The sequence below is a fragment of the Ambystoma mexicanum genome, chromosome 11, assembly GCF_040938575.1.
Source record: "Ambystoma mexicanum isolate Mex_15411 chromosome 11, UKY_AmexF1_1, whole genome shotgun sequence".
Classification (NCBI taxonomy): Eukaryota; Metazoa; Chordata; class Amphibia; order Caudata; family Ambystomatidae; genus Ambystoma; species Ambystoma mexicanum.
This window is the reverse complement of record NC_090934.1, coordinates 445287082-445314003: the sequence shown is the minus strand read 5'-3', so window position 1 is coordinate 445314003 and position 26922 is coordinate 445287082. Positions and strand designations below refer to the sequence as shown.

At 44.8% G+C, this 26922-nt stretch overlaps 1 protein-coding gene and 1 long non-coding RNA gene across 8 annotated transcripts in view; both read left to right on the top strand.

Annotated features, from left to right (window-relative positions):
- Positions 1 to 26922, top strand: part of LOC138503495 (embryonic protein UVS.2-like) — a 293734-nt gene that overhangs the window by 92087 nt on the left and 174725 nt on the right. For 3 of the 7 annotated variants that reach the window (XM_069623275.1, XM_069623273.1, XM_069623271.1), the window contains exon 2: positions 2996 to 3133. The exons of 1 other annotated variant lie outside the window; for it this stretch is intronic. In XM_069623275.1, coding sequence (XP_069479376.1) covers positions 3079 to 3133 — 55 coding nt within the window. In that variant the 5' untranslated portion in view covers positions 2996 to 3078. Of the gene's footprint in view, positions 1 to 2959; positions 3134 to 26922 lie in introns of all 7 variants that reach the window. 3 more of the 7 variants (XM_069623274.1, XM_069623272.1, XM_069623270.1) reach the window with 1 other exon arrangement.
- Positions 8102 to 17570, top strand: LOC138503494 (uncharacterized). Its single transcript, XR_011279650.1, has 2 exons — positions 8102 to 8590; positions 14636 to 17570. It is a non-coding gene; the product is annotated as an uncharacterized lncRNA (long non-coding RNA).

Below are 26922 nucleotides of genomic sequence, written 5' to 3'. Positions count from 1 at the left end.
CTAGTGATATCACAACTTTCTAAATGCATAATACTTCAATTATGGTATCACATCTGAGTGTTTAAAATGTTGACACCCGTATCATTAAGCATATTTCATGTTCTTGCTACCAAAGTTTCCTGATCACTTTATAATCCGCTAGTTGTGATATCACAACTGTCCAAGTATATGTTATCCCTTCAATTGAGAACACCAAGGCTGAAAATATCACATTGTCAGGCAGGGAAGGTCATGGATGATGGAGGAAGCACTCTGAATACCACTAACTACTATGATCAAAAGCGCCAGGTGTGTAATCTCACGAACAGCTGTACTTCCTGCAAACAGACGAAGACCTTTTAAACAAAATGCAACATTTTTCTATCCTCTGGCTGTTAAGGAGAATTCTCCAGAATGGCGAATTCCCCTTACCTACTGAGCCCCTCAGCAGATTTTCTGGATTTCTAGGATTTATTTTTTTCACCTGGTAAGAGTGTGAGCCTTTTTTCCCACTCTTAGATGTGTTTTGCTGTGTGTTTAACATTTATGTGTTCATAGACTGTGGAGCCTCACCTACTCCATAGCATCATCTTTTTACTGTGTGACACACAGCACCTTTAGTGCAGTGACACAGGTTTGTCTTTCTCAGACTTCCCACCTTAAACTCAATTTTCTGGGACTGACTACCATCTCCCAGGCAGGTAAAGTTGCCATTGACTTTATTAGTCTTTTTAAATTCACAGACTCAGTATACACTAGAGTAGAGTACTAGAAAGTGTTAATAGTTATCCCTTTTTGTCTGTCTCTCATGGAACATTATTTTGTTCCCCTTTCTTTAAGATTTGGCTGGTGGCAGTGGGATGTACTATATGTTTCCTACCACAGTCTATGAAAATAGCCTTGTTACTGTTTTAGGCTAAGTTAGTAGCCTTGAACTTTAATCCACTGGACCCCATTTACTTTTATTTGGTTACAGCTGGGTTTATTAGCTATTTCTTTTTTAAAGGCCTTTCTTGTCTTTTACTCTGTGCGCCAAACCAGGTTTGGTTCCTTTGTTCACTGTCTTTTCACAGGTTTCTGCACAGAATCCCTCCTTAGGCTCCTGAGAGTCTAGGTAGACAGGATGTGATGGCAGGTTTTATGCCCCCTGCACAGGGTCTCCTTGGAGACCCAGGTCGCACTCTTGTTTGATTGGCTAGGTGACTGTCCTGCAAGGACAGCCACTCTGCTGTGTGATTGACAGCCAGGCTGTGTGAATGGGGGAAAATGCATAAAAAGCAGGTCTCTGGGACTTGGAAGGCAGAACCACCACTGGATCAAGAGAACCGAAGAGAAGCTGAAGGAAGAGGACTGCTGCAACTAATGAACCTCCCGGTGAAGCCCTGCTGTGGGTCTGAATCTTCTACACTTTGAGGACAGAGAAGATCTGCAAGGAATCTTCTTCCCTTGAGCTGGTGGGACCAAAAAGTTCACCAAACACCAAGCAAGGCCTCCCTTCCCTGGTCGAATTTACTGTGCATCGCTGCAGTGAACCAGATAGCCAGGAGGACCTGACCCTGTTTTGGTTTGAAGGAGCACACCTTTTATTCATAGCTTTGCTCTGATGCTGGTTTCTTCCCTGGGCAGTGCAGGATCCTCCAGTCTTCCTCCTTCGTGTCAGTCTGACAGTCGCTTCAGGAACCGTGAGCCTGCAGGATCTGGCAGGAACTTCTGCCTCAGCTACAGCATTCTTCTTCTTCTAAGGTACTGTTTAAACGTGGTCGTTAGTTCCGTCCGACTGAGGTGAAAGTGTTTTAAATCTTTCGCCAATACAAGGGCTTGTCCTTCTCTACTCTTTCAAGTAACTTTTCTTCCGACCAACTTCGTTTCAAACTCTTGGCAAAGACTTAACCGCAAACTACTCTGAACTGTGTGATCCTCTGCAAAGACTCTGAACCATTGACATTGGCCCAGGCCTATTGATTTGAATCCTCAATGCAGTAAGCCTTTTCTAGATTGCCCTGCCTGCTTACTTGTTGGTGCTGCTTAATGGGGTATAACCTTGTTCCCCCCTCCCCTTTTTAAATTGCTGGAGTGCCATTTTGCTCACACTTCATTTTGAGCTTAACCTGTCCAGAATTGATTGGGTGTTGTGTAGTATATTAAGATTGTGATTTTGTGCTGCTTTACTTAGTAAACTGTTTTACAAATGATTGTGTAAATAAAAGTATATTCTTTTACTCAGAAACTTGAGTCAGTGTTTGTTCAAACCATCGTAATTGCTGTCCTTTGTGCAACTTCTGATACTGCTCACTTTACTCTTGAATTAAGTCTGGCTGCTCAGCCATCGCTACCACTTTACTGTGTAGTGCAGGCGTGTACCAAAGGTAAATTTGTACTGTCACTTGCAGTCTTAATTGTGTGTGGTGTTCCCAAAGGGTACTGCATATGATTCTGCCTAACACTGGCTTTCCCGTGCCTACTTAAAATGAGAATACCCATGACCATGTTGGTATTGTGCAGAATAATGCACTCCCATCAGCAGAATGTTAAATATATTGAAGATTGTGCTGAATTAACAGTTGGGGTAAACTACTCTGCATATTCTGTGTCTCCCTGTGCCTGCCATGTGCCTATCGGATTAATATAAAAAACGTGGGTTTATAGTGCCGTACAGATTTGTGAGCTGCAGTGCTTTTTGTGCTTTGAGTGGTACTTGAGTGCACCTGTATCTAATCTCAAATTCACCATTTTCATAAAAGGAATCCTCTGGGTGTGTGATCTTAGTGGAACTAACATTCCGAAAGAAAACAAAACTATTATCTTCAGTCAGGGTCTGCGGTGAATCGAATTGTTCACGTTGACAACCTGTTCCCCAACTCCTGGGGTGACCCATCTTTTAATTAATGCCGTGAGGCTTTCTTCAAAGGCAATGGCTTCCGCATAAACTCGTGTAACCTATTATCCTGAAATCTGATTGTTTGATGCTCCCCTTCTCAAGGTGTATAAACAGCAGATCTTTGCATCTATACATCAGGAACTTGACTGAAGAAAACTCCCTGCTGTACAGGATAGAGACAATCCAAGATCTCCCAACAACCCGAGGATGGACGGAAGAGTATGGGTCATCTTCACCCTGTGGATGCTGAACTCGTGCTTTACTTTACCTGTACAGGTGAGTATGCCTGATTCTCTTTGTGCATGACAGACACCCTGGTGTATGACACTCATAGTGTGCCTGTACAGGTGGGAACCCTAGAGGAAGCGTCTGTGTTAACAATATACCTGCCAGTCTCCTAGGTGTGTTTAAGTGTGGGTGTACATATCCAGGTGAGTGCTTTGGTTGCAGTGTTATATATTCCTGCATATACACCATGCCCCCAGATGTGTTCCACTGCAAGTGTACCTTTCCAGTTGCAAGCTCCAGTTTATCAAAGAGAATTATTTACATTGCAGCAATTAACCTTGACAATATAACTTTGCGTGGAAGTATATATACATTGAGTGATAAGGGTTTCTGGGAGGGTGGGAAGGCGGATGGAAGGTGTGGGAGGGCGAAATGAGGTATGCCCCCGGATTAAAAAACTAAACAAAAAAATGGCCAACAAAGTTATGTTGTCAAAGTCAATTACTGAATAAAAAATATAGAACCGACATATTTAAAATATTTTTTTTCATTTACCATCATGGGCTAAATATCCTGCATTTACAGTACTTTCCAAATTATATGGAGCAAATATCCCATGAAATCCAAACTCATAATTAGGTGGTATTTAAAACATTAAAGATATTTAAAATACCTCTTTTTCTTCATTACCATCACGCCCATAATGACGACTGCGATTATGCAGTAAAATGAATAGTAATTTAACAGCACCTTTTTATGGTCTTTAGAGAAGGCATCATTTGTGCTTTGTCTTTAAACATCCCCCTCTCAATAAGAATATTGGACATTACACTTTAAGTGCGTGAATTGAATGTATTCTCCTTGTCTGCAATAAAAATGTTTTTAAAAAAAAAGTAATCTCTTTAAGACCATCGATGACTCATTGCGTACACCCCAAGGCTGCTGCTCCAATATTTGCTCTGACACTATTCGTGCATTATTTTCGCTCAGATGACATACCCGGATTGATAACTCCACATGTTCTTCCTGCATCCACGCAGGAGTTGCTCTTATATGGTTAGTGTGTTGCTCGCTCTCAGGAGATGTGCCTGTGTTGAAAACTTCACATTTTTTCCCAATCAGGCCATGTTGTTATGTTCCTTGATTTGCTGAGGGGTCTGCAGGTAATCTTCTCTTTGGTCAGATTAGGGTGTAGGCACCATTCAATCAATGTGGCTGCTGATTCTTAGCAAGCAGGGGGCAAGCGTGCATGCTGCAATATACACTCCGGTGTGCATGCACGTTTTTTTTTCTCCAATAAAAATGAAATATAACAATGTGATCACTTGCCTTGAGGAAACCAGGGGGGGATGAACCGGGCACTGTAGAGGAGTCCAGCGGCAGCCACCCTCCTCCTGGCCTCTGGCTCTGCCACTGGTTGGAGGGATATAACTAATGTGTCAAATAAAATATGATTTGGAGATTACGCAATGGACTGGAAACATTTCCTCCATCCCTCTCCCATCGTTTTCAATTAATAGAGTGAAGCGAAGATGCATGGACCCCCACCTGACCAACCTACTTACATCCTGTAAGGAGTAATGGTGCAGTACATTAATAAGTAGGGGGGTGGGTGGGACCTAAGATGATTCCTTATGGGAATTCAGGACGCGCATACTGCCGGAAGTACATAAGGTGTTCAGCAAAGAGGGTCCGCTGCTCCTGTCTGGGATATTGGGAACTGGTCAGGAATATGTAGTGGAATGTATTAAACATGTAGGACATTGCATTAAGAGCACTGCCTTTAGCTATGGTTGGACACGGAGGAAGCCGCTGATAACTAGTTTGATGAACCCATCATTAGAGGGGCTTAGGGCAAGGCAAGTTGACCAATTAACCTGTTACTGTAACAATGACTGTCCAGTATTTAATATGTAAGAGGCAGGCAATGAAAATGTTACCCTTATTTTGAGGTTGATTTACACAAAAAATACGAGGCTGCAGGGGGAAGTCTTTTTTTGCATCCATTTTAAGATAGGAGTGTTTCGCTTTTAAATCAACAAACAGTATATTATTATTATTATTTGTAAATAAAAAAAATAAAAAAAACAGTGAAATTTCAGATTCTCAAAAGCAATATATCCTTAGTTGGGCCCTTTACATGTCATCTGACGAAAACAGTTGCATCTTTGTACGTGTACACCAGCTAGCAAACCCTGCTGTCAAATCACTGAGGTGGCCCAATTATTCCATTAAAACATTCTTTTTACGTCATGACAGTGACTGCTTAAAATGCATGTGTGCTGTCTGAATGCCTGCTAATAATTGGTCTTTGTGTCCCTATTTGTACTCCACAGCAATAGTTTCGTCGTTTATTTTTATTAGTGTACATGGTTTATTACAAACGTTTCACTATATTGTTATCTAAAAGAACAAGGAAAACAGAGTAAAATTAACCAAGGAAAGAAGAGAAGACAACACCTTATCCTACAAATATCGACGAACTGGAAAAAGAAACAGGTTGAGTCTTTGAAATCTGTAAACATTAAATCCAGCCCAAACACTTACTTTATCAAAACTATTTAAAACAAAACAATTTTTGTGCTCATACATCATTACTAATTGTGTCGAATTCCTCTGTTGTTCATCCATCTTTGTTAACGTTCTTGCTTCCTTTAACTCTTCTCCTCTAGCATTTTTTTTAAATGTATGCTCAAGGAATTTTGCTGTTGCCTAATTTAGTTTCCTATTTCTGCATTCATGTATTATTTCCCACCATTTTTTGGCATTTAGACCACATAAATCCACAACACAGTCGTGCAAATAAGTGATTCTCAATTCCTTCAGTTCTGGGCAGAACAACATCAGATGTTGTAGCGTTTCACACTTCTGTCTTTTAGACAACACATAATAGCCTAAACTAAAATAAGTCATACATGTCACAGGATTACATTGCATGAGCCTGGTTACCAGAATCCTCCCCATAACAAGAAATGGTTAGCTGAGCCCTGAAGTCTCAGAACCTCCGAACACCCACCACCCTTGTTAGGCAGACCATCTCTTGTTTGGGAATGGCACTTGACATCACTTGTGGCTTATTTTCCCACCTTGCACAAGTTTCATATAACATCTCAGGTGAATAAGTCATGATTGATCCAATGAATCCCCTTGTTGCCGCCCCTAGAATCCCATTTATCTGCTTGGGACGTAGCAACATAAATAAAGTTCCAATAATGATTCCACGTTTGCCACAAAGGTGCCAAGCATGTTACAGGAGTGGTCACTTTGAGGTGCACTGCGAGGAAGATGCAACCAGCAAATGTTACGTCTAATCTAGTGAAACAAAATCTTCACGTGTTTGGCCTGTGATGCGTACTTGGCGGTACGTGTGCATTTTCATTCTGACATGTGTCACACTGGGGATGAAGTTTTAAATTAGAATAATTCCAAATACTGCTACATACAAGTGGCTCAACACATTTAAGATTATATTCCACACCCCTTTATTCTAGGAAACCTTGTTATTCGCCCCAAACCTTAAAACATCAGCAGTCAGGCTACAATGCATGGCTGTCTACATCTACGTGAGGTTAAACATGTTGTCGGCCACACTATGGTGATGGACTACAACCAAATGGTCCTCTGTGGAGGGTGGACTTTATTTTCCCCTTAAGAGCCTATCTGCTAAGTACAAGGCACAATGCAGAAGCCAAGTCTTATTAGGGGCAGAGGGTGAAAATAAAAGTGCTGACTTACCTGCAGTGATATTAGCATGATACAGCAGGGATGAATCATGGAATTGTTTGCGCCGAAAAACGGGGATTTGTGCGCCATTCTGCCCGCAAATCCCTGTTTAACAAATGGGGATTTGCAGGCAGAATGGCGCACAAATCCCTGTTTTTTTTCGGCGCAAATAATTCCATGAATCAGCCCACGCATTTTTTCATAAATACGAAGAAAAGTCAGCGTTGTATGGCATTGTAAAATGTGGTATACACATGTATACTATAACTTGGAGGTGTAACCCATGCGCTTAATGATGACAGTAAGGGCGGAGTATTTTGCAAGCTGAAATCAGTTTCAAACAAGAGTGGAATTTGATCCTTTTAATATGGCACTGTGGTGATCCAGTTTTGTGGTAATAAGGACTTGAGTTAAGAACCAGACATTTGTAGTGGAGAGAAAGATTCTTTCGTTATGGAGGGGTGTTGATGTAAAGTGGCCGGAACCGAGGATGGCTTTAATATGAGCCTTGAACAAATGAAAGTTAGTTCAAGTCTTTTGACCTTTTTGGCCTTCAAGATGGCGTGGTCTAAGACCAGCATATTTCTGCGGTGGAATGAAGGATGGGCGGGTTTGATGTGATCCTGGTTTGAGAAAATTAGTTTGGGATTTGTTCAGGGATAGCATGTTATCATTTAGCCCCGTTTAAATCTAGTTCAGGATGGAAGTCATTGCTATGGGAGCCATCACTGGAGTAGACAATTCCAGCAGAGTGGGGGATGTTACCCTGTGCCCCATTTAGGTTTTCAAGAGCATGGGCACAAAATAGAACCTTGCAGGTCCCAATATGTGGAAACATGGCAGTTGTGGAATAGAGCTTGGAAGAAATGTGAATAGTCTTGTTGGAATTGAAATGATATTATGCCTCCTATCGCAGTATTTGATGTGTATTGGCCTACGCCAAGTTGTCTAAAATATCATGTAAATAGACTCCACTGCAAGGTTTTGACCTTAACGAAAAGTTGTGTAAGTCGCCGTCTTGGCATTTTAGGTTCTCTTGTAAAGTGGAAGTCACCCTGAACATCAAAATGGAGGCCGATTGACATTCTGAGTGAGATTCTGGCCGTTGTGACCTCCACACACACAAAATAATTAATATGCCTGCAGGCCACTTGTCGGGGTCGCGAACTGAGACCTTGTCCTATCCCTGACCTATGTGTAAATGAACAACTGTATCAGCGGAACTGATCAAAATGCATACATTATGGGATTGACCTGGCTAGGAACCCTAGGCCCGGTCCCGAGAATGGTTAACCCGCGAGGGGGTTGGCCAAGGGCTGAATAAAGGATATAAAAGCTCAAGTATTTCAATGTACGGTCTCTCTACTAATGCATCGAACCCTCGTTGAAATTCGTTACATTACTCTGAGAGCCAAATAGCTATCCGTTTGTCAATTGACTTTGGTAACTGTTGTAGCTTTTTAATAAAGCACTTTGTATGTCCTTTGTAACCTGTGTTGGTGTGTTTCCTTTGGGCTTCCCAGCCTCATATCAATTTTTATGTTTTCACAGTTGGCGCCCGAACAGGGACCCTCAAGATTGATGCCGGATCATTGAAGGTTGACGCAGACTATCAAACCGGGATCAGACAGTGTGATTCTGCGGGCCCGACCGAATGAGACGCGATACCTCGGCAGCGCTGCACGATCCGATCCTTGGACGATAGTCGTGTGGTCTGACACGGCATCTTGACGAGGGTCCATTTTTGAGGCGGGCAGATTTGTCGAAACCACCAAACACAAGGTAAAATTCGTTAGGTAAGTTCTTTGATAAACCGTACGGTCCTCCTTAGGTTTGGTCAGGTGCAGTCGTGACCCGGCTCTTAATTTAACCCTGACAATTTGAATTTGGCGTATTGTATCTGCAGACACAATTATTGACCAGGTAACACCAATTTTTTGTGAAATGCCTGGGAAATTGTCTAGCTGCTTTAGGGCTCTGTTCCGCAGCAATCGACAATCTTTGGAATTTAGCCACCCGGCACCACAGGAGGGGTCGCCGGCATGTACTATGTACTGTAAGTATGGCATTGGTAGTATAGTATTTAATATTTGGCACAGACAGACCAGACATGCCTCCGAATTTCAGTGGCCAATCAACAGCAGTTTTGAGATCCCCCGTATTGAATACCTAGAATCAGTGTTGCTAAAAAAGAAGGCTAGACCTGCAGCCTTTGATGTTTTACAGAATTGGAAAAAAGAAGCGTTACAGCAGCTTAAAAGTAGGGATAAACATGCACGCCGTCATAAAACAAATGCCGAAAAAGCGTTGTTATATGATAAAGAAAAACATTCAGAATCAGTTAAAAATATGGATAGGGCTTTTTCACTTGAAATCCAGAAAATGTACCCCTCTAAAGATTTCCATGTTTCCGAAGAATTTATTGAAAAATTGTTAAACGAACGCAGGCCTGGTGCCTCTGCGCCACCTCCATATGATCCTATTTTGGGCGCTCTGCCCATTCCTGCTGTTGTTCCTGCTGTTATTCCTGCTCCCCCTGCACAACCTATTGTTCCTATTCCTCTAGTTGTTGTTCCTCCACCTATCGCACCGCCCCTTCTTCCTGCGCCGATAGTTGTACCTTTATTAAATTTACCTGCACCTCCGCTCCCGAGTGGCCCCGTATTGACTAAAGTTGATCCAAATGCAGGATCAAAGATCGTCACTCGTAATACTGTTTCTGCAGATAAGAAACAGGAATTGTTTGCATGGGCTAAGCACTGTATGGAGAAAGGTGATCAAGCTAATGTTTTTTCCACATTATCTAATTTGAATAGTTTTCCCGAGAAAAATGTTTTTATCGAAGGTTTGGGGACTCATTTATGTGTGATGTGGGGTAGATTACAAAATTCGGATCTTCCACAAGGGGTGAGAGATCTGAATGTTTTGGCACTTTCGAGGGACACAGAGCAGTAAGTATGTGGACATGTTGAAAAATTGTTTGAGTATAGGAAAGACTTTCAAAAGTCATGAGATGAGGATGACGAAGACGATAGTATGTATGTACAGAAACGGTTCCTTCCGTGTCGTAGATCGGCACCTGAGGAAGTACGAATTTGTACCAAAGATGCGATTTGATGGATCTCGGATTCATCGATTCCGGCTAGATGAAGTATATGACACGTATAGTCAGTATACAGTAGAAATGCAAAGAAAGGTAATTCAGGTAATGGTACAGTACCTGCAAGAAGAATGTGGAAGAAAGAAGGTTAGTTGCCCCATAGAATTATTGGGGATTTGTAAAAGGGCTTTTTCGCCCGACACTTCTTCAGCTGCCTTAGCGCTCGACCTGGCTCTGTTGCTTAGTAAGCGGCCGGAGGTACCTATATCTCAGTTGCCTATGAGAGAGGTTCCTCTGACCTTTGTCCCAAAAGTTGAGATTCCCGCCAACACTGGGACTGGTGCCCCCGCTGTGGATATCCCTGCACATTATGTATCACAATTCGTTCACGTCCCGTTTTCACGACAGGAAGTGAACACTATTAGACAATCAGTTCCCGATATTAGGAAAAACCCGACAGGGTTTTACAAAGAGATAGAGTCCGTCTTGCAGTCCTCTGTGTTCACCTTAAGCGATATTGATTTGCTATTTCCTGTACTTCTACCCGTAGATGTATGGAAGCAGGTTCGGACAATAGACGATGTGCCAGGGTTGGGAGATACGTGGGCCAATATGACTAGGATTGATGGGGAAAGACCAGCAGGTGAGAAACCACCACAGGTAATACTTACTTTGCCTGATAGAATTGTTGCAAAATTAAAAACTATAATTCCAGAGAAAATAATTATTTGGGACAAGCTTACGGCCTGTGTTCAAGGAAAAACTGAAGGCGCCACTGAATTCTTTAACAGATTCGAGCAGGTATTTTCTGACTTCAGTGGACAGGATTTGGGTACAGAGTCTGGGAGAAGGTTGTTTGTGGACAAATTTGTACGTGGATTGTTGCCTGACATCCAGTCACAGATTATGTCCTCTGAGAGTGCTTGGCAGGCAAAATCTCAATCTGAGGGTTTGCACATGGCTCAGTATTATGAAAATCGTGTTAATAATGAGAAGGACAAACTTGAAAAGAGGAAAGGAGATTTGAAAACCAAAGTATTATTACAACAAATTGTTAGAAACCCCAGAGGAGGCACGACACGGACCAGAGGTCAGTATGTCCCACAAGGAAATGCTCTTTTGGGTCCTGTGAATATTAATCAATGTGCTTATTGCCGCCAGGAAGGTCTTTGGCGAGCACAGTGCCCCGTCCTTCGACAAAGGTCAAATAATGCGTTTGGGGGTATGGGTAGACGACCTGAGGGCTGCCCTGGAGCAGGGGGCCCTGATAGAGGTCAGTTTTTACAAGATCCTCAGCAACCTTTTTCGCGGGAAAATCAGACCTCGAGTGTGGACTCGAGGAACATATTTGATCACCCTTCTGCTGCCTACCTTTCTGAAGAGCTTCCTTCTGACGAGGATCTATTTCATTAGGACTGCCCAAAGCAGGGTTTGGAACCTTCACCTATTCCCGTTAATCAGAAAGGCCCCTACGTTGAATTATTAGTAGGGAATAGAAAACACCAGTTTTTGATAGACACTGGAGCACAGAAGTGCTCCATTGATCATTCCCGGCTTCCAAACATTCCACTGTCAGGGCAAACAAATGTTTCCGTAGGGTTTTCTGGTATACCAATTGTCTGTCCGGTTTCTTCACCGGTGTCTGTTTCTTTGGGTCCCTTTACGGACCATTGCCCTTTTCTTCTCACTTCGAACTGTGGAGAGAATTTGCTGGGGTTGAATTTGTTAAAGAAATTGAATGCAGTAATTCATTGCTCCTCTGATGGAGTACGGCTGACGGTTTCACCACAGCAACTTCCTAATTCTCAGTTCCTGATTCGACCTTTACCTCCTGAGTTTAGCATTGTCCCGGAATGTTTATGGGCGGTTGACGACAATGATGTTGGGGTATTACAGATTGAGCCCGTTAAAATAGCTTTGAAACATGGAGTGAAACTACCACGCATTCCGCAGTATAAAATATCTGTTGAAGGCGAGCGTGCTTTGAAATGCATTGTCTCCGATTTTGTGCATCGTGGGGTGATCGAGGAGATTACAGGTAGTTTGTGTAATAGTCCGATCTTGCCTGTATATAAGAAAGGCGACAATGCAATCCCATACCGGTTCATAATTGATCTTCGTGCTATTAACAGAGTTGTCGCCCCACAGTTTCCAATCGTACCTGATGTGACGACGATATTGACAATGATCCCTGCTACGGACTTCAGCGTTGTGGATTCAAAAAACGCTTTCTTTAGCATCCCTATACATAAGGAAAGTAGATATTTGTTTGCGTTCACCTTGGGGGGATGCTCATTTACAATCACAAGGGCACCTCAAGGGTATACTGAAAGTCCAAGCATTTATAGTAGAGCTTTGAAAGATCAGCTTGACACCCTTGAATTGCCACCTACTTGTACACTGCTTCAATATGTTGATGATTTGCTTTTGGCTGCAGACTCTGAAAGTGCTTGTAAAGAAGGCACTATACTGTTGCTTGTTCATCTAGCAAAAAATGGTCATAAAGCTTCGCTCAAAAAATTTCAATATTGTTGTCAGGAGGTCGCCTATTTAGGCTACCTCCTGTCAAAGGAGGGGAGAAGATTGACACCTGAAAGAATAAAACACATTTCTGGCATGTCTGTTCCAAATACACAGAAGGAAGTCAGAGCCTTAATAGGTATGGCTTCTAACTGTAGGTTGTGGATCCCAAACTTTTCACTAGTGATAAAACCGATGTTGGCTTTGACGAAGAAGGGCATTTCTCTGCCACTGCCATGGGAATCGGAACATCAATGATCATTTGAGCTTCTCAAAACCGCGTTATGCTCTGCACCGGTTCTGAGTACTCCAAATTATGACAAGGCCTTTGTATTGTTTGTGCATTAATGTGATGGATGTGCTTTGGCTGTGTTAACAGAGGAACACGGAGGGAAGAATAGGCCGTGCGGCTACTACTCCTCCGCCCTTGATCCTGTTGCATGCGCTTTGCCAAGATGTTTGCGAGCTGTCGCTGCTGCTGCCGCGTCTGTAAAACAGAGTGAGGGAATGGTCCTAGGCCATGATTTGATTTTGATGGTACCTCACTCTGTAGATATCCTATTGAACAAAACCCAAACGCAACACCTCACCTCTGCGCGGTTAACAAGGTATGAATTAATTCTGTTTCACCCTCACATTCAAATTAAGAGGTGTTGTGTTCTTAATCCGGCTGAACTCTTACCTTTCCCGCAAAACACTGTTTGCGGTGACGAAAAATTACATGTTTGCCTGTATACCACTGAACAAGAAACGAACGGCAGGATAGATCTTCTAGATACTCCTTTGGACAATGCAGAAGGGGAGCTGTTTTGTGATGGCTCCTGCTTCAAACTTTCAGATGGTACATCTACAGCTGCTTATGCAGTTACTACATTGAGTAAAGTTGTTGAAACTAAGAGAATTTCGCATAACTCCGCGCAGGCCGCAGAGATTATAGCATTGACCCGAGCTTGTGAACTCTCCGAAGGGCGTATAGTAAATATATATACTGATAGCCAGTACGCCTTTGGGGTGGCTCACAACTTTGGGAGGCTCTGGTCGGAAAGATGGTTCCTGACCTCACATGGGACCAAGATTCAGCATGGCTCCTTGATAGTGCAATTACTTTCGGCACTCTCACTCCGTAGGCAGTTAGCGATCATGAAATGTGCAGCACATCGTAAGGTCATAGATGATGTGGGAAAAGGGAACGCTTTTGTGGACCTGATAGCTAGGCAAACGGCCACAGACCTTAGCACGGACATGTATGCTTTGAGGGAAATGAAAGATGCTTATATAATGGATGAAGGTATTGGGTCTGTGCGAGATATTCAAACTGATGCAACAGTAGAAGAATCTAAAAGGTGGGCCGAAGGAATGGGGAAACTAGATGATGATGGGTGTTGGGTGGATACCTCTGAAGGAAAATGGTTGCTCCCTGATTCATATGTACTGGCAATGGTTACGATGGCACACGGTCCTACACATGTGTGTGCTCAGCAGATCAATGTTACAAAATGTTACAACAAGTTTGGGTGAATAACAAGATTCCGGAGACTGCCAAACATCATGTCCGAAATTGTATGATCTGCTTACAGCACAATGTGGGTAAGGGGACAGTAACTCCAAGGGGAAGCTTTGGGCCCCCTTCTGTTCCCTTCGAGGTCATTCACGTTGATTTTATTGAGATGGAACGGTGTAACAATTTGAAATATGTTCTTGTAATTATTTGTGCCTTCAGTAAATGGGTCAAAGCTTTGCCCGTTAAAGATGCTACCGCCATGACCACTGCAAAGATTATGGTAAAAGAATTCTTTCCTCGATTTGGGCTCCCAAGGGTAATTTGGTCGGATAATGGTCCTCATTTTGTTGCAACAGTAATTTTGCAGATATGTACAGCCTTACGCATTGAGAAACAATTTCACTCAGCTAGACATCCTCAAAGTGCTGGGTTGGTGGAAAGACACAATGGTATCTTAAAGAATAAGCTTGCAAAAACATGTGCCGATACCAAACTGAAATGGCCAGATGCCTTACCTATTGTATTATTGGCTATGCGTACCACACCTCAAACTAAGACTGGGCTTTCTCCATTTGAGGTAGTGATGGGGAGACGTGCTAATATTTGGGGTCTCCCAAAACCTAAAGCCCTGAGAGAGGTGGAAAATGTATTGCTTGTGGACTACTGTAACCAGTTAACTAAAAACCTGTATTTCATTTATCACCAGGTGCACTCAGCTTTACCTGTACGGTTCACGGGCCCAGGACATGATATACAGCCATTAAGTTGGGTCCTAGTGAAGGCCTACGAAAGGTGTTCCTGTCTCGCTCCTCGGTGGAAGGGACCCTACCAGGTGCTGTTGGTCACCCGGACAGCAGTGCGGGTGGCTGGGAAGAAACACTGGATCCACGCGACGCAAGTCAAGAAACTTCCTCCCCCGACGCCACACGTTACAGAAGAAGCAGAACCCCTCGCTGATGCTACAGTCTCTGATCTTGGAGTAGCAAACAGCGCTGTGAGTGCGTCAGAGAATTTCTCTGAGCCCGAGGAGCTTGGGGAACAGTCCATTTCGTCTCCGCACTCTCTTAAAAAATCACTTCCGGAAAACACTGTTTCAAGCTCTGTGACTTCCGTCGCCTCCGATACGTCGCTTCCCTCAGGAAGTGACGATACCTTATTTTCGGACCAAACAATCTTGGGTACCACCAGGTACAATCTTCGACGAACAAAATAGAACTACGGCACGGGTTTTCCGTGCATTTATAAAATGGAAGTGATTGGAAGTTTTCTTTTGTATAAGAAAGTTCTGGGGATTCTGCTGGCTAGGGTTGGGAAGGACTAAGAAATCGTGCGACCGTAGCATCGCCAGCAACGAACATTGGGGCCATCGATTGAAGAACTACAATGCCTGCCACCTCCACTGCTGCTCCCCGCACTGGACTTGTGAATAAGGGGGTGACCAACTTGGACAATGAACAATGTGCTTGGGCCCCGAAAACGTACTGCTGTGTTGTGATAACGATAATTGTTATTTTCGTAATTACTGCTGTAGGACTTTGGTACTTTGAAGAAATCTATCCTCTAAAACCTTTACTACCGACCGAGATTATACCAACTGCTCTGACTCCCTCTGTACACCTTCACACCTTCACACTTTGTCCCGTAGAGACTCACTCTAATGATAGTAATGAATGCAACGCATGCCATTTTTAATAAGAGTAATTGTTGGATTTGCACTCATTTACCGCAACATGGGGACAAGGGACTAGGATGGTATATTCACCCTTTACCTTTAACGACTGCTTGCTATGCCTCTCTTAGAGCACTATTCTTTGGCCGTTGGAATGATAGCATCTCAGGGAACTTTGATGGAACTAATTTGAATGATTTTGAGAAACGTGAATTAACCCCCCTGGGATGCTCGCTTTTTGCAAATAGAAGTAAACCTAATGTCGCTTCTATAAGGCCTTCTGATAAACTATCTCTTCCTTTTCAAACTTTAATTTCATTTAAAATGGCTCCGATAGGCAATAAGGACGCCGTACCTCCTTCTTACTCTATAAATCATAGCCCTGACTCGGTCCCCTTTTGTGTACAAAGAAATGGCACTCGGCCAATGGGAGATTTTGAAGGTTGTAAGAACATTGTAAATTTGACTGGAGAAAACAGGCCTCTGTATGTAGGGGGCCTGTTTATTTTGTTTGTGGTAGTTTAGCATTTCCCTGGTTGCCCAAGGATTGGCAGGGAACCTGTTATTTAGGAATCCTGTTACCCGGGGTATTTGTAGCTAGTACATTGGAGGTTTCTAAGGCTCGCCCACGGCGGGACAAGAACAGAGATACCCCTGGGCAAGTATTGGGAAATATAGCAAAAATAGTTGTGCCCTTTTGGGGACAAATAACAAACTCTGAGAACATTAGGGGATTAGCACGGGTACTGGAGAGAACGATCAACCGGACCACGGACATACTCTACAATATGACACTAGAACTAAAAAGCAATAAGATTGGTAGCACTCCAAAATCGGATGGCATTAGATGTCATTCTGGCAGAACGAGGTGGAGTATGCAAATTAGTGGGGTCCGCTTGCTGTGTTTTCATACCAGATTCCTCGACGACAATTTTTAAAGCAATACAGAACTTGCATACTCTTAGTTCTGAAGTACAGATCCCTGTAGGAGATTGGAATCTTAGCACCTGGTTCTGTGATTCTTTACGATCTTGGGGTTGGAAGGTGGTTTCTGTTATTCTAGTTATTTTGGGGATCCTGCTATTCCTTTGTTGCTGTTTTCAATGTCTTCCGAGTATATGTGGAATGCTAGGGGGATGTTGTGCCCAAGCAGTGAGCACAATAGGGCATAGAATATATGCCCCAGATACAGCATCTAAAGAGTTTGTGTTACAAGAGGTTCTAATGAACGACCTAATGGCTATAGATATTACAGACAATGATTCGGGATGTATGGATGACAACACATGGAGTTATTTGCAAAAGTATTAGAAATGATATTAGCACTTGGCATAGGCCAAAAGGAGGGTCTGTTGGAATTGAAATGATATTATGCCTTCTATCACAGTATTTGAATGTGTTTTGGCCTACGCCAAGTTGTCTAAAATATCATGTAAATAGACTCTGCGGCAAGGTTTTGACCTTAACGAAAAGTTATGTAAGTCGCCATCTTGGATTTAGCCGCCATTTTAGGTTCTCTTGTAAAGTGGAAGTCACCCTGAACATCAAAATGGAGGCTGATTGACATTCTGAGTGAGATTCTGGCCGTTGTGACCTACACACACACAAAATAATTCATATGCCTGCAGGCCACTTGTCGGGGTCGCGAACTGAGACCTTGTCCTATCCCTGACCTATGTGTAAATGAACAACTGTATCAGCGGAACTGATCAAAATGCATACATTATGGGATTGACCTGGCAAGGAACCCTAGGCCCGGTCCCGAGAATGGTTAACCCGCGAGGGGGTTGGCCAAGGGCTGAATAAAGGATATAAAAGCTCAAGTATTCCAATGTACGGTCTCTCTACGAATGCATCGAACCCTCGTTGAAGTTTGTTACGTTACTCTGAGAGCCAAATAGCTATCCGTTTGTCAATTGACTTTGGTAACTGTTGTAGCTTTTTAATAAAGCACTTTGTATGTCCTTTGTAACCTGTGTTGGTGTGTTTCCTTTGGGCTTCCCAGCCTCATATCAATTTTTATGTTTTCACAGTCTATTGCAGAAGAATGACTGGAACCATTTCAGAGCAAAGGGAGACATTTGGGTAGACAATGTCAGGCAGTTGATTAGGGTGTGGTGGGCCAGCATATCAAAATTAGCTGGAATGTTGAGGAGAACCAGACGTACACAACCATTCTAGTTGATTATATGATCTTATCAATGAAAACAGTGCATTTTCAGAACCATGTTTCCATTGGAAAACATTTGGCATCTTTTAAACAAGCATTCACAATACTAACAGTTTTATCTTTTGTGTAGGCCTTTATAAGGCATTTGCCAGGCACTGCCCTAGTGGCAATAAAAGGTCATTGATGGTATCAGCTGCAAAATGGTGCGAGTATCTGGACACATAATAACAGTGCCTGGCAAATGCCTAATACATCAACACAAGCTAAAACTGTTGGCTTTGAGAATGCTTGTTTTTAACAGGACTTTAGTGAAGGACACACATAGTGCTTATAAATCAAGTGGCTGAAGGCAGACCTGGTTAAAAACATTTTATTACACTGGTAGAACCTTTACACCTCCAAGCAAGTCATTCATCTTTAGAAGACTGCTTTTAAAAAAACACTGGCAGGCACTTTGAGCTCATTGTTTGATTGTAAGGCTTAAAAATTAGATCAAAGAGATCCTAGGAGGATGTGTTTTGGACGGGTAGGGACAGGAAGTGGGTTGGACTGGTTATAGGGATTAACATGGCCATGGGCAGTCAATGGGTTCCTAAATAACTAAAGAACAACTGCAATACCTCCTCATACGCCATTTCTCCCTAGCTGTACTCTTATACAATAGTTTAAGTTTATAGGCGGCACAAAGCACGACCTAATAGCCAACACTAAAATCTCATTACATTTTTATCTTCTCAATCACATCCTCAAATTGTTTCTCATTTGATTCCCAATTCTTGCATCCTTCATGTCTCTTCATCCAGGGCTCTTACTCTGCTCCTATCAGTCTTTCCCCACAGTCTCCCAAGTGTCTCTTTTTCAACATGTCACTTGCATTCCTTGTTTTGCCACTTACCTTCTTTTATTCAGCCTTACCTCTCCTCCCATTATCCATCTTTCTGTTCATCTAGCCTCCCTTTTATGGTTATCTGCTTCCAGGATTTGCAACACTTTATAATTATACCTCCCTCTCACTTCCTATTCTTATACCTCTTGGCTCACATTCTACCTCTGCCCCTTCTTTTTTCTTGCCTTCGCCATCAGTTTGTTTATTTATTTTATTTAATTTTTCAACTCAATACTATATTAACATTTTAAGAAGCGTGGGGATGGGGGGGGTGAGGTGGCTCCCGGCCCAATGAGGTGCACCATTTCCCCAGGGAGTTAGGCCGTCCGCTTGGTGTCAGACCCTGGACACCCGGTTCAGTCCAACCAGTGGGTCAGTGGAGGCCTCCGTGTGAGTCTGGGGAATCTTTCAGCATAGTCCAGAAACGGGACCCAAGTGTTTCTAAAGGGATTTAGATTGCCCGATCAAAGCACCCTGACTTTTTCGGCCACAACAATGTCCCAACACTTGGACCACCATAATGGGATGGATGGGCCCTCCCGGTGTTTCCAGAGTCTCGCTATGGCAATTTTGGCGGCAGTCAACAGGTGGGTACATAGGCGTGCTAGGTGGCCCGATAATGGGAGTTCCCTCTCGCAAGTATCCCTCAACAGGATTAACCCCAGGTCCCAAGGAATTGTCAAAACTATGACACCCACGCAGGCGACACCCACGCATCCCCCCTTTTTTTATTTTCTCGGGTGTGCTGCAGGGGTGTCCCCTGCAACAGCAAGCTCACTATACTGTAAAGTATAGTGAGCGGGGTATTGCGGGGGACACCCCTGCAGCCCCTGGCTTTTTCTTTTTCATTTGGCGGGGTTGTCCCCCGCAACACCCCGCTTACTACAGTGAGCAGGGGTTGCGGGGGACAATCCCCCAGCCACAAGTCCGACCCCACCGAAACTCCTAAATTCACACCACGAAAAGTTCTGACTTTTGATAGTCTGAACTTTTTGTGGTGTTTGTTTTAGGTATTTTGGTGTTGTCAGACTTTTAAATTCAGTCAACTCGTCCTATACCATTTCTCTTTGACTTCAGGATTAGATTTTTCCAGGAGTCTGTACAGGGTGGAAACTTTCCCTCTCGGGGAAGTCGATGTTAGAGTTAGTTCTAGCAGTGTTAGACTCCTAGAGCCCCTCTCCTTAACAATCTTCTGGGAAATCCAGTGATGGATCTGCAAGTAGCAAAACCTTTCCCCTTCCGAAACTTTGAATTTCGCTTTGCAGTCTTCGAATGTGATCGGACGGCCCCCCTCTGGGAAATCAGAGATTTTTTTGAAGCTCCCCCATCTTTCCAGGCTGAGAAGCTCTGGGAGCGGAATCCAGGAGAAAACCTGGGGTTATCCCATATTGGCGTAAGAGGGCCGAACATCCTGACACCGGCTCTCCACTGTGTTCTGAGTTGCGGTGAGGGAATTTAGGCTTGGTTGGGTATTCTAGGATTGCATGTGTGGGAGGTCGGTCAGGGCAGGCTTACACCATGCCTCCTCTATCAGCAGCCAGTATGCTCGATCTGCGGTTTGGATCCAGGCGAATGCGTGCGATAGTTGTGCTGCTCGGCTATACCTAGCCATGTCCGGGACCCCCAGTCCACCCAGATTGCCGCTTACAGTCATGATCTTTCTTGCTATTCGGGGATTTTTCCCCCTCATATAAATTTCAATATGGCTCTTTGCAGGGCATCAAGATCGCTCTCTGGGGCGTTTGGAGCACCAGACATTGGTATATTAGCCTGGGGATCACATTCATTTTTATCGCTGCTATTCGGCCCAGCCACAAGATCTCTTAGTTGTCCCACAGGTTGAGGTCCCCCCCGAGATCCTTAAATAGCTGTGGGAAGTTGCACTGGTAGACCTCGGGGTAATTTTAGGGAATGCAGACCCCTAAGTATCTGATTGCAGTGTCAACCCATGGAATGGGGAGCTTAGGGGTGAGAATTTCTTTCTGTTGTTTCGTGAGATTGATTGCTAAAGTGAAAGATTTATCATAATTCACCCTGAATCCAGAAGTTTTCCCAAAGGCGTCTGACTCATCTAACAAAGGCTTCAAGGTGGTGTCTGGGTGTATTATGATCAGGAGAACATTGTCCACGTATAAGGCAGTTTTGTATTCCTTTACCCCTATTGTGAGTCACTGTATGCTTGTATTGTGATGGATCCTCTCCGCAGAAGGCTCCATGGACAGGGCGAACACCAGGGGGGACAGCGGCCAGTCCTGGCATGTACCCCTGGTTATAGCTATGCTCTCCGATCCTATGCCGTTCACTCGTAGTTGAGTGGTTGGGAACAGGTAGTTTGCCATGGTCCATTTCACAAAGTTGTGGCTGAATCCCATGTGCGTGAGGGTGTGCCTAATGTATTCCCAGTCCACCAGGTCGAACGATTTGTGTGCTCCATGGAGATGACCAGTAGTTCCTCCCTTTTTCTGTTGGCACTTTCAATGAGATTCAGCGTTCTTCAGATGTTGTCATGTGTGCCTCTCCCCGGTATGAACCCTGTCTGGTCCCCAGCTACCAACCCCGGGACAATTCACCCAGTCTAGCCGCCAGGACTTTAGAGTAGACTTTCCCATCCATGTTCATGAGTGCTATAGGCCTTTACGAGACTACTTGTTCATGGTCTTTCCCTGGCTTGTGGACTAGTATGGTGAGCAATTCCCCCATTGACTTGGTAACCCTCGGAGTCCCTAGAAAAAAAAATTAAACAGGAGCGATAGTTGTTGGGCTAAGATCTGCATGAATGTTTTATAAAAATGTTGCTGTTAGACCATCTGGTCCTGGGGCAGTATTTTTCAGGGACTTGATAGCCTGGGCTATCTCTTCTATCATTATTGGGGCTTGCAATGACTCAAGTTCTGTTTTGCTAGTGGGTACTCTGGAGGGGTGTGGGTGCTGCCAGTGTGGGGGCTGACTTCCCCGATGGGACAGAGGACCCACCTTGATTGCCCTGTGGTGGGCCACTAGGACCTTCATCTTTTCAGTATTGGTGTATCGGGCAATGCCATCCTCCCCGACAAGCTGGGTTATATTGTTCCAGTTATGTACCTTCTGCAGTTTGTAGGCTAATATATGGTTTGCCTTGTTGATTTTGTGATAATAAAACTGCTTAGTGTATGCTAAAGATCTAGCCATGCGGTCCGCCCAATGTATTTCTAATGTACTTCTAGTTTTTTCAGCTCCCTCTCTGCCTTCCTCATACGGTGTGCTTTTAACTCTTTTTCGAGGGTTGCGACTTTTAGTTCTAGGGTGGATTAATGGATCTTAGAGATCCGATACTGCTCGGCTGCTGCGCAAATGAGTGTCCCTCTTTTCACTGGCTTCATAGCCTCCCATGCTGTTTCTAGGGTTGCGCCCGGGGTTGTATTTTCTTTAAAATAGTTTGCTATTGACTCCCCCACTTCTGCCTTGATTATGTCATCCAATAGGAGTGAGACATTTAGCTTCCAGTATCTCGGCGGGGGTGCCGATGCGCCGGATAGTGATAGGTCTGCTGATACTGGAGCATGGTCGGAAATCATCCGGGTGTGGATTTCTACTTTATGGAGGCAAGGGAACAGTGCTCCTGTGACTAGAAGAAGGTCAATCCGTGAGTGGACTTCATGCGCATTGGAGTGGAAAGTGCAGTCCCTGTCCCCCATGTTTGCCAGTCTCCACGCATCGACAGTTTCTGTCTCCCTCAGTAGCTTGGCGAGGGCCAGGGTTCGGGTGAAGTCTGGGTTAGATGGGGGGATGGTTTTATCTTTCAATGGGTCGGGGACCATAAGTCTCCTCCGATAATGAGGTGCCCTGTTGTGAAAGTTAGCAGTGTCGGGAGTAGCTCTAGTAGGAATTTATCCTGGCCAGTATTAGGGGCGTAGATCCCAACTATGGTGATCGGCTGCTCTTCGATATGCCCGCGGTATCCCTTTTACTGAGGGGTTATTTAATGGGAATTTATCACTAAATCGTATTGCCACCCCCCTCTTTTTCTCCCCTGCGGTGGCGAAGTTGGATTTTTTAAAACCATTTAAATCTGATTCAATGCTCGTCTGCCGCTAGTGAGTGTGTCTCCTGGAGAATTATTATATACCCACTCATGGCACCATGGCACTTTCTGCTGATTTATGTTTCCTTGGGGAATTGAGGCCCTGGACATTCCAAGTTAGAATGCAGATTTCTCTTTCATCATCCGACCCCATGGGGCTCTAGAGTGAGCTTGGCTGTAGAACTCTGTATATTGGGCCCTGTGATGAACTTATGAGGTGCTCCCTTGGGTGAGTGTGTGTGTGTCTAGTCTGTGGATGTCCAAGTTGACAAATTTTTCACTATCCGGGAGATTAGAGATGTGGCTCTACCCCTGCCTCCTGACCCTCCCCCCTTTCCTCTCCCCTGCCCTGCCAACATTCTAGGGATGAGAACCATCCCATCCAATGGGGTAACTATCCAGCCCCACTATCGAATAACTGTGGCTAACGGGCCGAACATGCCATCAACAGGACGGCTATAACTAGTGATTGAACAGCATGATGGACCTATGTGCTGTGATCTGGTCGCACTACTATATTCTAATTAGAATGTGTGAGCACTGTCCCACCCAGGCGTTAGAAGACCTCTATGTGGGTGAATGCGCCCCCCATGACAGGACCAGAGCAAGAGGCGTTGAGAGTTTCTGCAAGAGGACTGCGCTGGGTATAGGGTCACTGACCATCTGTGAAATGGCTGCGGTGAGGCCGGTCAATCCGGGATGAGTGGTTTCCGGGGTCCCTGGAGCCTGTGCCACCTGTTGGCGCATGACCAGGAACCAGCTGTGGGGATCTTTGCTTGGTCCTGGGATTGCGTTTCGGCTTCAGAGCCTCCACTGTCCACCCCTTTTCCCAGGAATTTCTCTGCTTCCTTTGGCATGCAGATTTGCCTACGTGTTCCTTCCCACGTGAAATTCATGACTGTTGGGAAGCTCCAGCGGTATTGAACCTTCCGTTCCTGCAGCCATTGCGTGAGTCCCTGGAGTGCTTTAAGTTTTTGCAAGGTTGCGCTGGCTAAATCCTGGTATAGTAGGATAGTCGCCCCTCTGAATAGTATTTGTTTGGAAGACCTGGCCTCCCTCATTATGTCTTCCTTCTTTTTGATGAAGTGGATTCTCGCTAGCACATCTATGGGGGATGTGGATGCCTGCCTCGGGGCCGTTCCTTGAACTCGGTCGATCTCCAAGGGAGAACTGTCTGGGACGGTTAAGATGAACATAAACAGGTCCCTGGTGAAGCTTTCCAGTTCAGAGTCTTTTATTGCTGTAGGAATTCTTCAGAGGCGGATATTATTCCGCATAGAACGGTTTTCTGCATCCTCCTGTTTGGCCTCCAACGCTTCACACCTTGTTCAAGGAATGAAATTCTATCCAAGCCACATTCCAGATCATAGGTGTTCCACGTCTTCAGTGCGTTTTTCTACCTCTTCGAACCTTCTGTCCAGTGTTGAGATCTTCTGCGTGACCTTGTTGGTTCCTTTCTGAAATTCTTTTGTTAGAGCTGATAGAAGATCTTTAAGGTATGATTTATTGGCAAACTGGACTAGGTCAGGTGCCTGCGGAGAGAGGGTTGTCTCGGCAAAAGAGCGGCTGCCTGTGCGGTTTTCTTCAGTTTATCTTGGTTGGGGTTGCTCACAAGATTTGCGATGTCGGTTTGTTTTACTGCCTTCCCACTTTTCACCATGGTGATTGAGGTGGGCTCTTCCGTTGCTTGCGGACAGGAAAGCCTCCTGCTCTGGAGCAGGGTTTGATGGCGATGATCTGGCTCCCTATGAGATTAGGGTGGAGGATATCCGCCCTTTGCTGGTGCTTACTGCTGGTAACCCCCTGCTCCCCACCGCCTGGTTCGCCCTTTCAATAAGGAGTGATAATTTCATCCAATGCTGAGCCGTGGCTCCTACGAGTCCTCACTGGCTGCCAGCCGGTGTGTGGAGTGCTTATGGGCTCACTTCTCAGCACATGCTCATTTGGCCAGTCCTGCTGGGGGTGTCTGGGCTGACCGCCTCCTCGGTGGTCCAGTGTAAGTGGGAGAACCAGGCATCCCAGATAATCAAAGCCCTGTGTAAGCAATGGATGAGGACTCCTGGCGTCACCCTGGCACTAGACCTTTTGGTTGCGCTAGTTCCTGCGGGGGAGTGTGGGGGTATGCGTGTCCTCCATCCACCGGATTGTAGGAGCTGAGGGAATGCACCCGCGCTAGGTGATGATGCTTGCAGTCCTCATGTGCCCCAATGCGCAATGCTATGTTGGAGGCGAAAATGCTCTGTGTGTTTAGGCTGTGCTGGGGCTGTTTTGCTAGTAGCAGCTGCTGCTATGTGTGCTCCACACCCCCCCATGTGTAGATCGGGGGAGATCGTTCCGCGCTTGGCGAGGAGATGGGCTGGCTCCCGGGTATGAGTGGAGGCCAGGCCGCCTGATGGTGCTGGGTTCCGTTGTGGCCGGCGCACAAGCACCACGCTGGGCGACTCAATGGCTCACCCTGCTTTTGTGAAAGAGGGGCTCTCCAGCTGCTGCTCCAGTGCTCCAGTGCTCCAGTCCCAACTCTGCCGGGGGATGGTTGGCACAAGCTCCACCAGCGATTGCGCGGCAATCCTCCAGGATGTATGCGACTCATGGTGGGGATGTGTCCGGCATGCTGGAGGCTCTGCCGAGGTTCGGCGCCTTCCTGTTTTGACTGCCACTTGCCTGGGATACTTCTTCATGTGGGGGTGATCAGCGCTAGGTCCCGCTGCAGGTTTCACTGTCTTGCCCATTAGATTAGTGCACTGGCGGTAGTCCGGGCCACCGATAGAGGGCAGTTCCTCCACCACGACAGATCGTCCGCCATTTTTTTGCTCCGCTTCGGGTTGGGAACAGAACTTCCAGCCACAAATAGTAGCACATAGGAGATGTTTAGTTTTTCCGTTCCCAGTGTGTTAGGTGCAGCAGGGTTTCATACCTGCATCGGAGGGTTTTCAGATTATATCATAGGCTCCAGCCTGCTAAAAGTTGATCCGACGATGGAGCTGATCAGGAGCTTTCACTGAGCCATGCTGCTCAGTTGGCTCCATGCCACGCTTGTACTTGTAACAAATACAAAAAAGTTACAACAATGAGAGCCAGTGGTTTCACTTTTCAGGCCCTACAAGATTAAACATCTTAAATATGCTTTGTTGGTTATTCAATGAGCACTGAACTAGCTTTGGGAACCACGTAATTGACCTTTTTCCAGACCTTTCAGAGGCAAACTCACCTCCCAGGTTGCTGACTGCCCCAGCACAGTTCACCTTTCAGGTCCACTCTCCGCTGTCATGTGACTGCCTTTCAGACACAGTCTCGCCTGACATGTGAATGACATTTCTCCACCGCTGATGGCCTCTTAGAGACACTGCAGGGTTGGCGGTTTACCAGTGTCCCTACAGCCAGGCTCAGTTGTGACAAAATGCAAAGATGCAGAAACCCATTATGTGTCCATGTATCATATTCACTATACTGTCAGTGCACATACACATGAATGCTTTCACATTATGTAAAGGACCACACCACTAGAGGCAGCCTGGCTTAAAAATAGGGCAAAGAAAATATTTGGCCAATGGGGCCAAGATTAGTTCAGTGAGTTGCGTGCATGTATTATTAGTTTCTTTTTGCATAACCATTAAAACAGATGAGAGGACCCCCTGAAATAAACTTTATAACAGCTGTTAATTCAAAAGGAAATATAATTGTAGATCGCAGATATGCATTGCCATTGTTTTTTTAAAGTTGTATGTACCATACATTGAATATTTACAGTAAATACGTACATATAAATGCTTCAATGTCAAAGAGCAACACATCAGCGTTTCCACATTTCTGTAGAAGAATACCTAGACTGTATGCATGACCACATATTGTTTTTGTTTTTCGTGTTGTGACACTGGTCCTCAATACGAGTTTGACTGTGCAGTAAAACAAATTGTGGGAATTGCGTACTGACACTTTCTTTAGATGGTAATTAAGTAACTGCCACCTCTACCACACCGCTGAATTTCAAGTTTGGAAATAATGTGGAGGATTGTGCTCCAGCAAAATGCTGTGTTGAATCTTCCTCTTTATCTTCAAAAATCAAGTGAATTTATGGATAATGGTAATTCTGCCCAAATCCCCTTTGGGAACTATGGACTCCAAAAATGGGATATACACCACCCTGCTACCACTTGTAATCCTGTGGTACATCCAAGGTAATGAGTGGCGGTAATGCTAACCAATTCTGT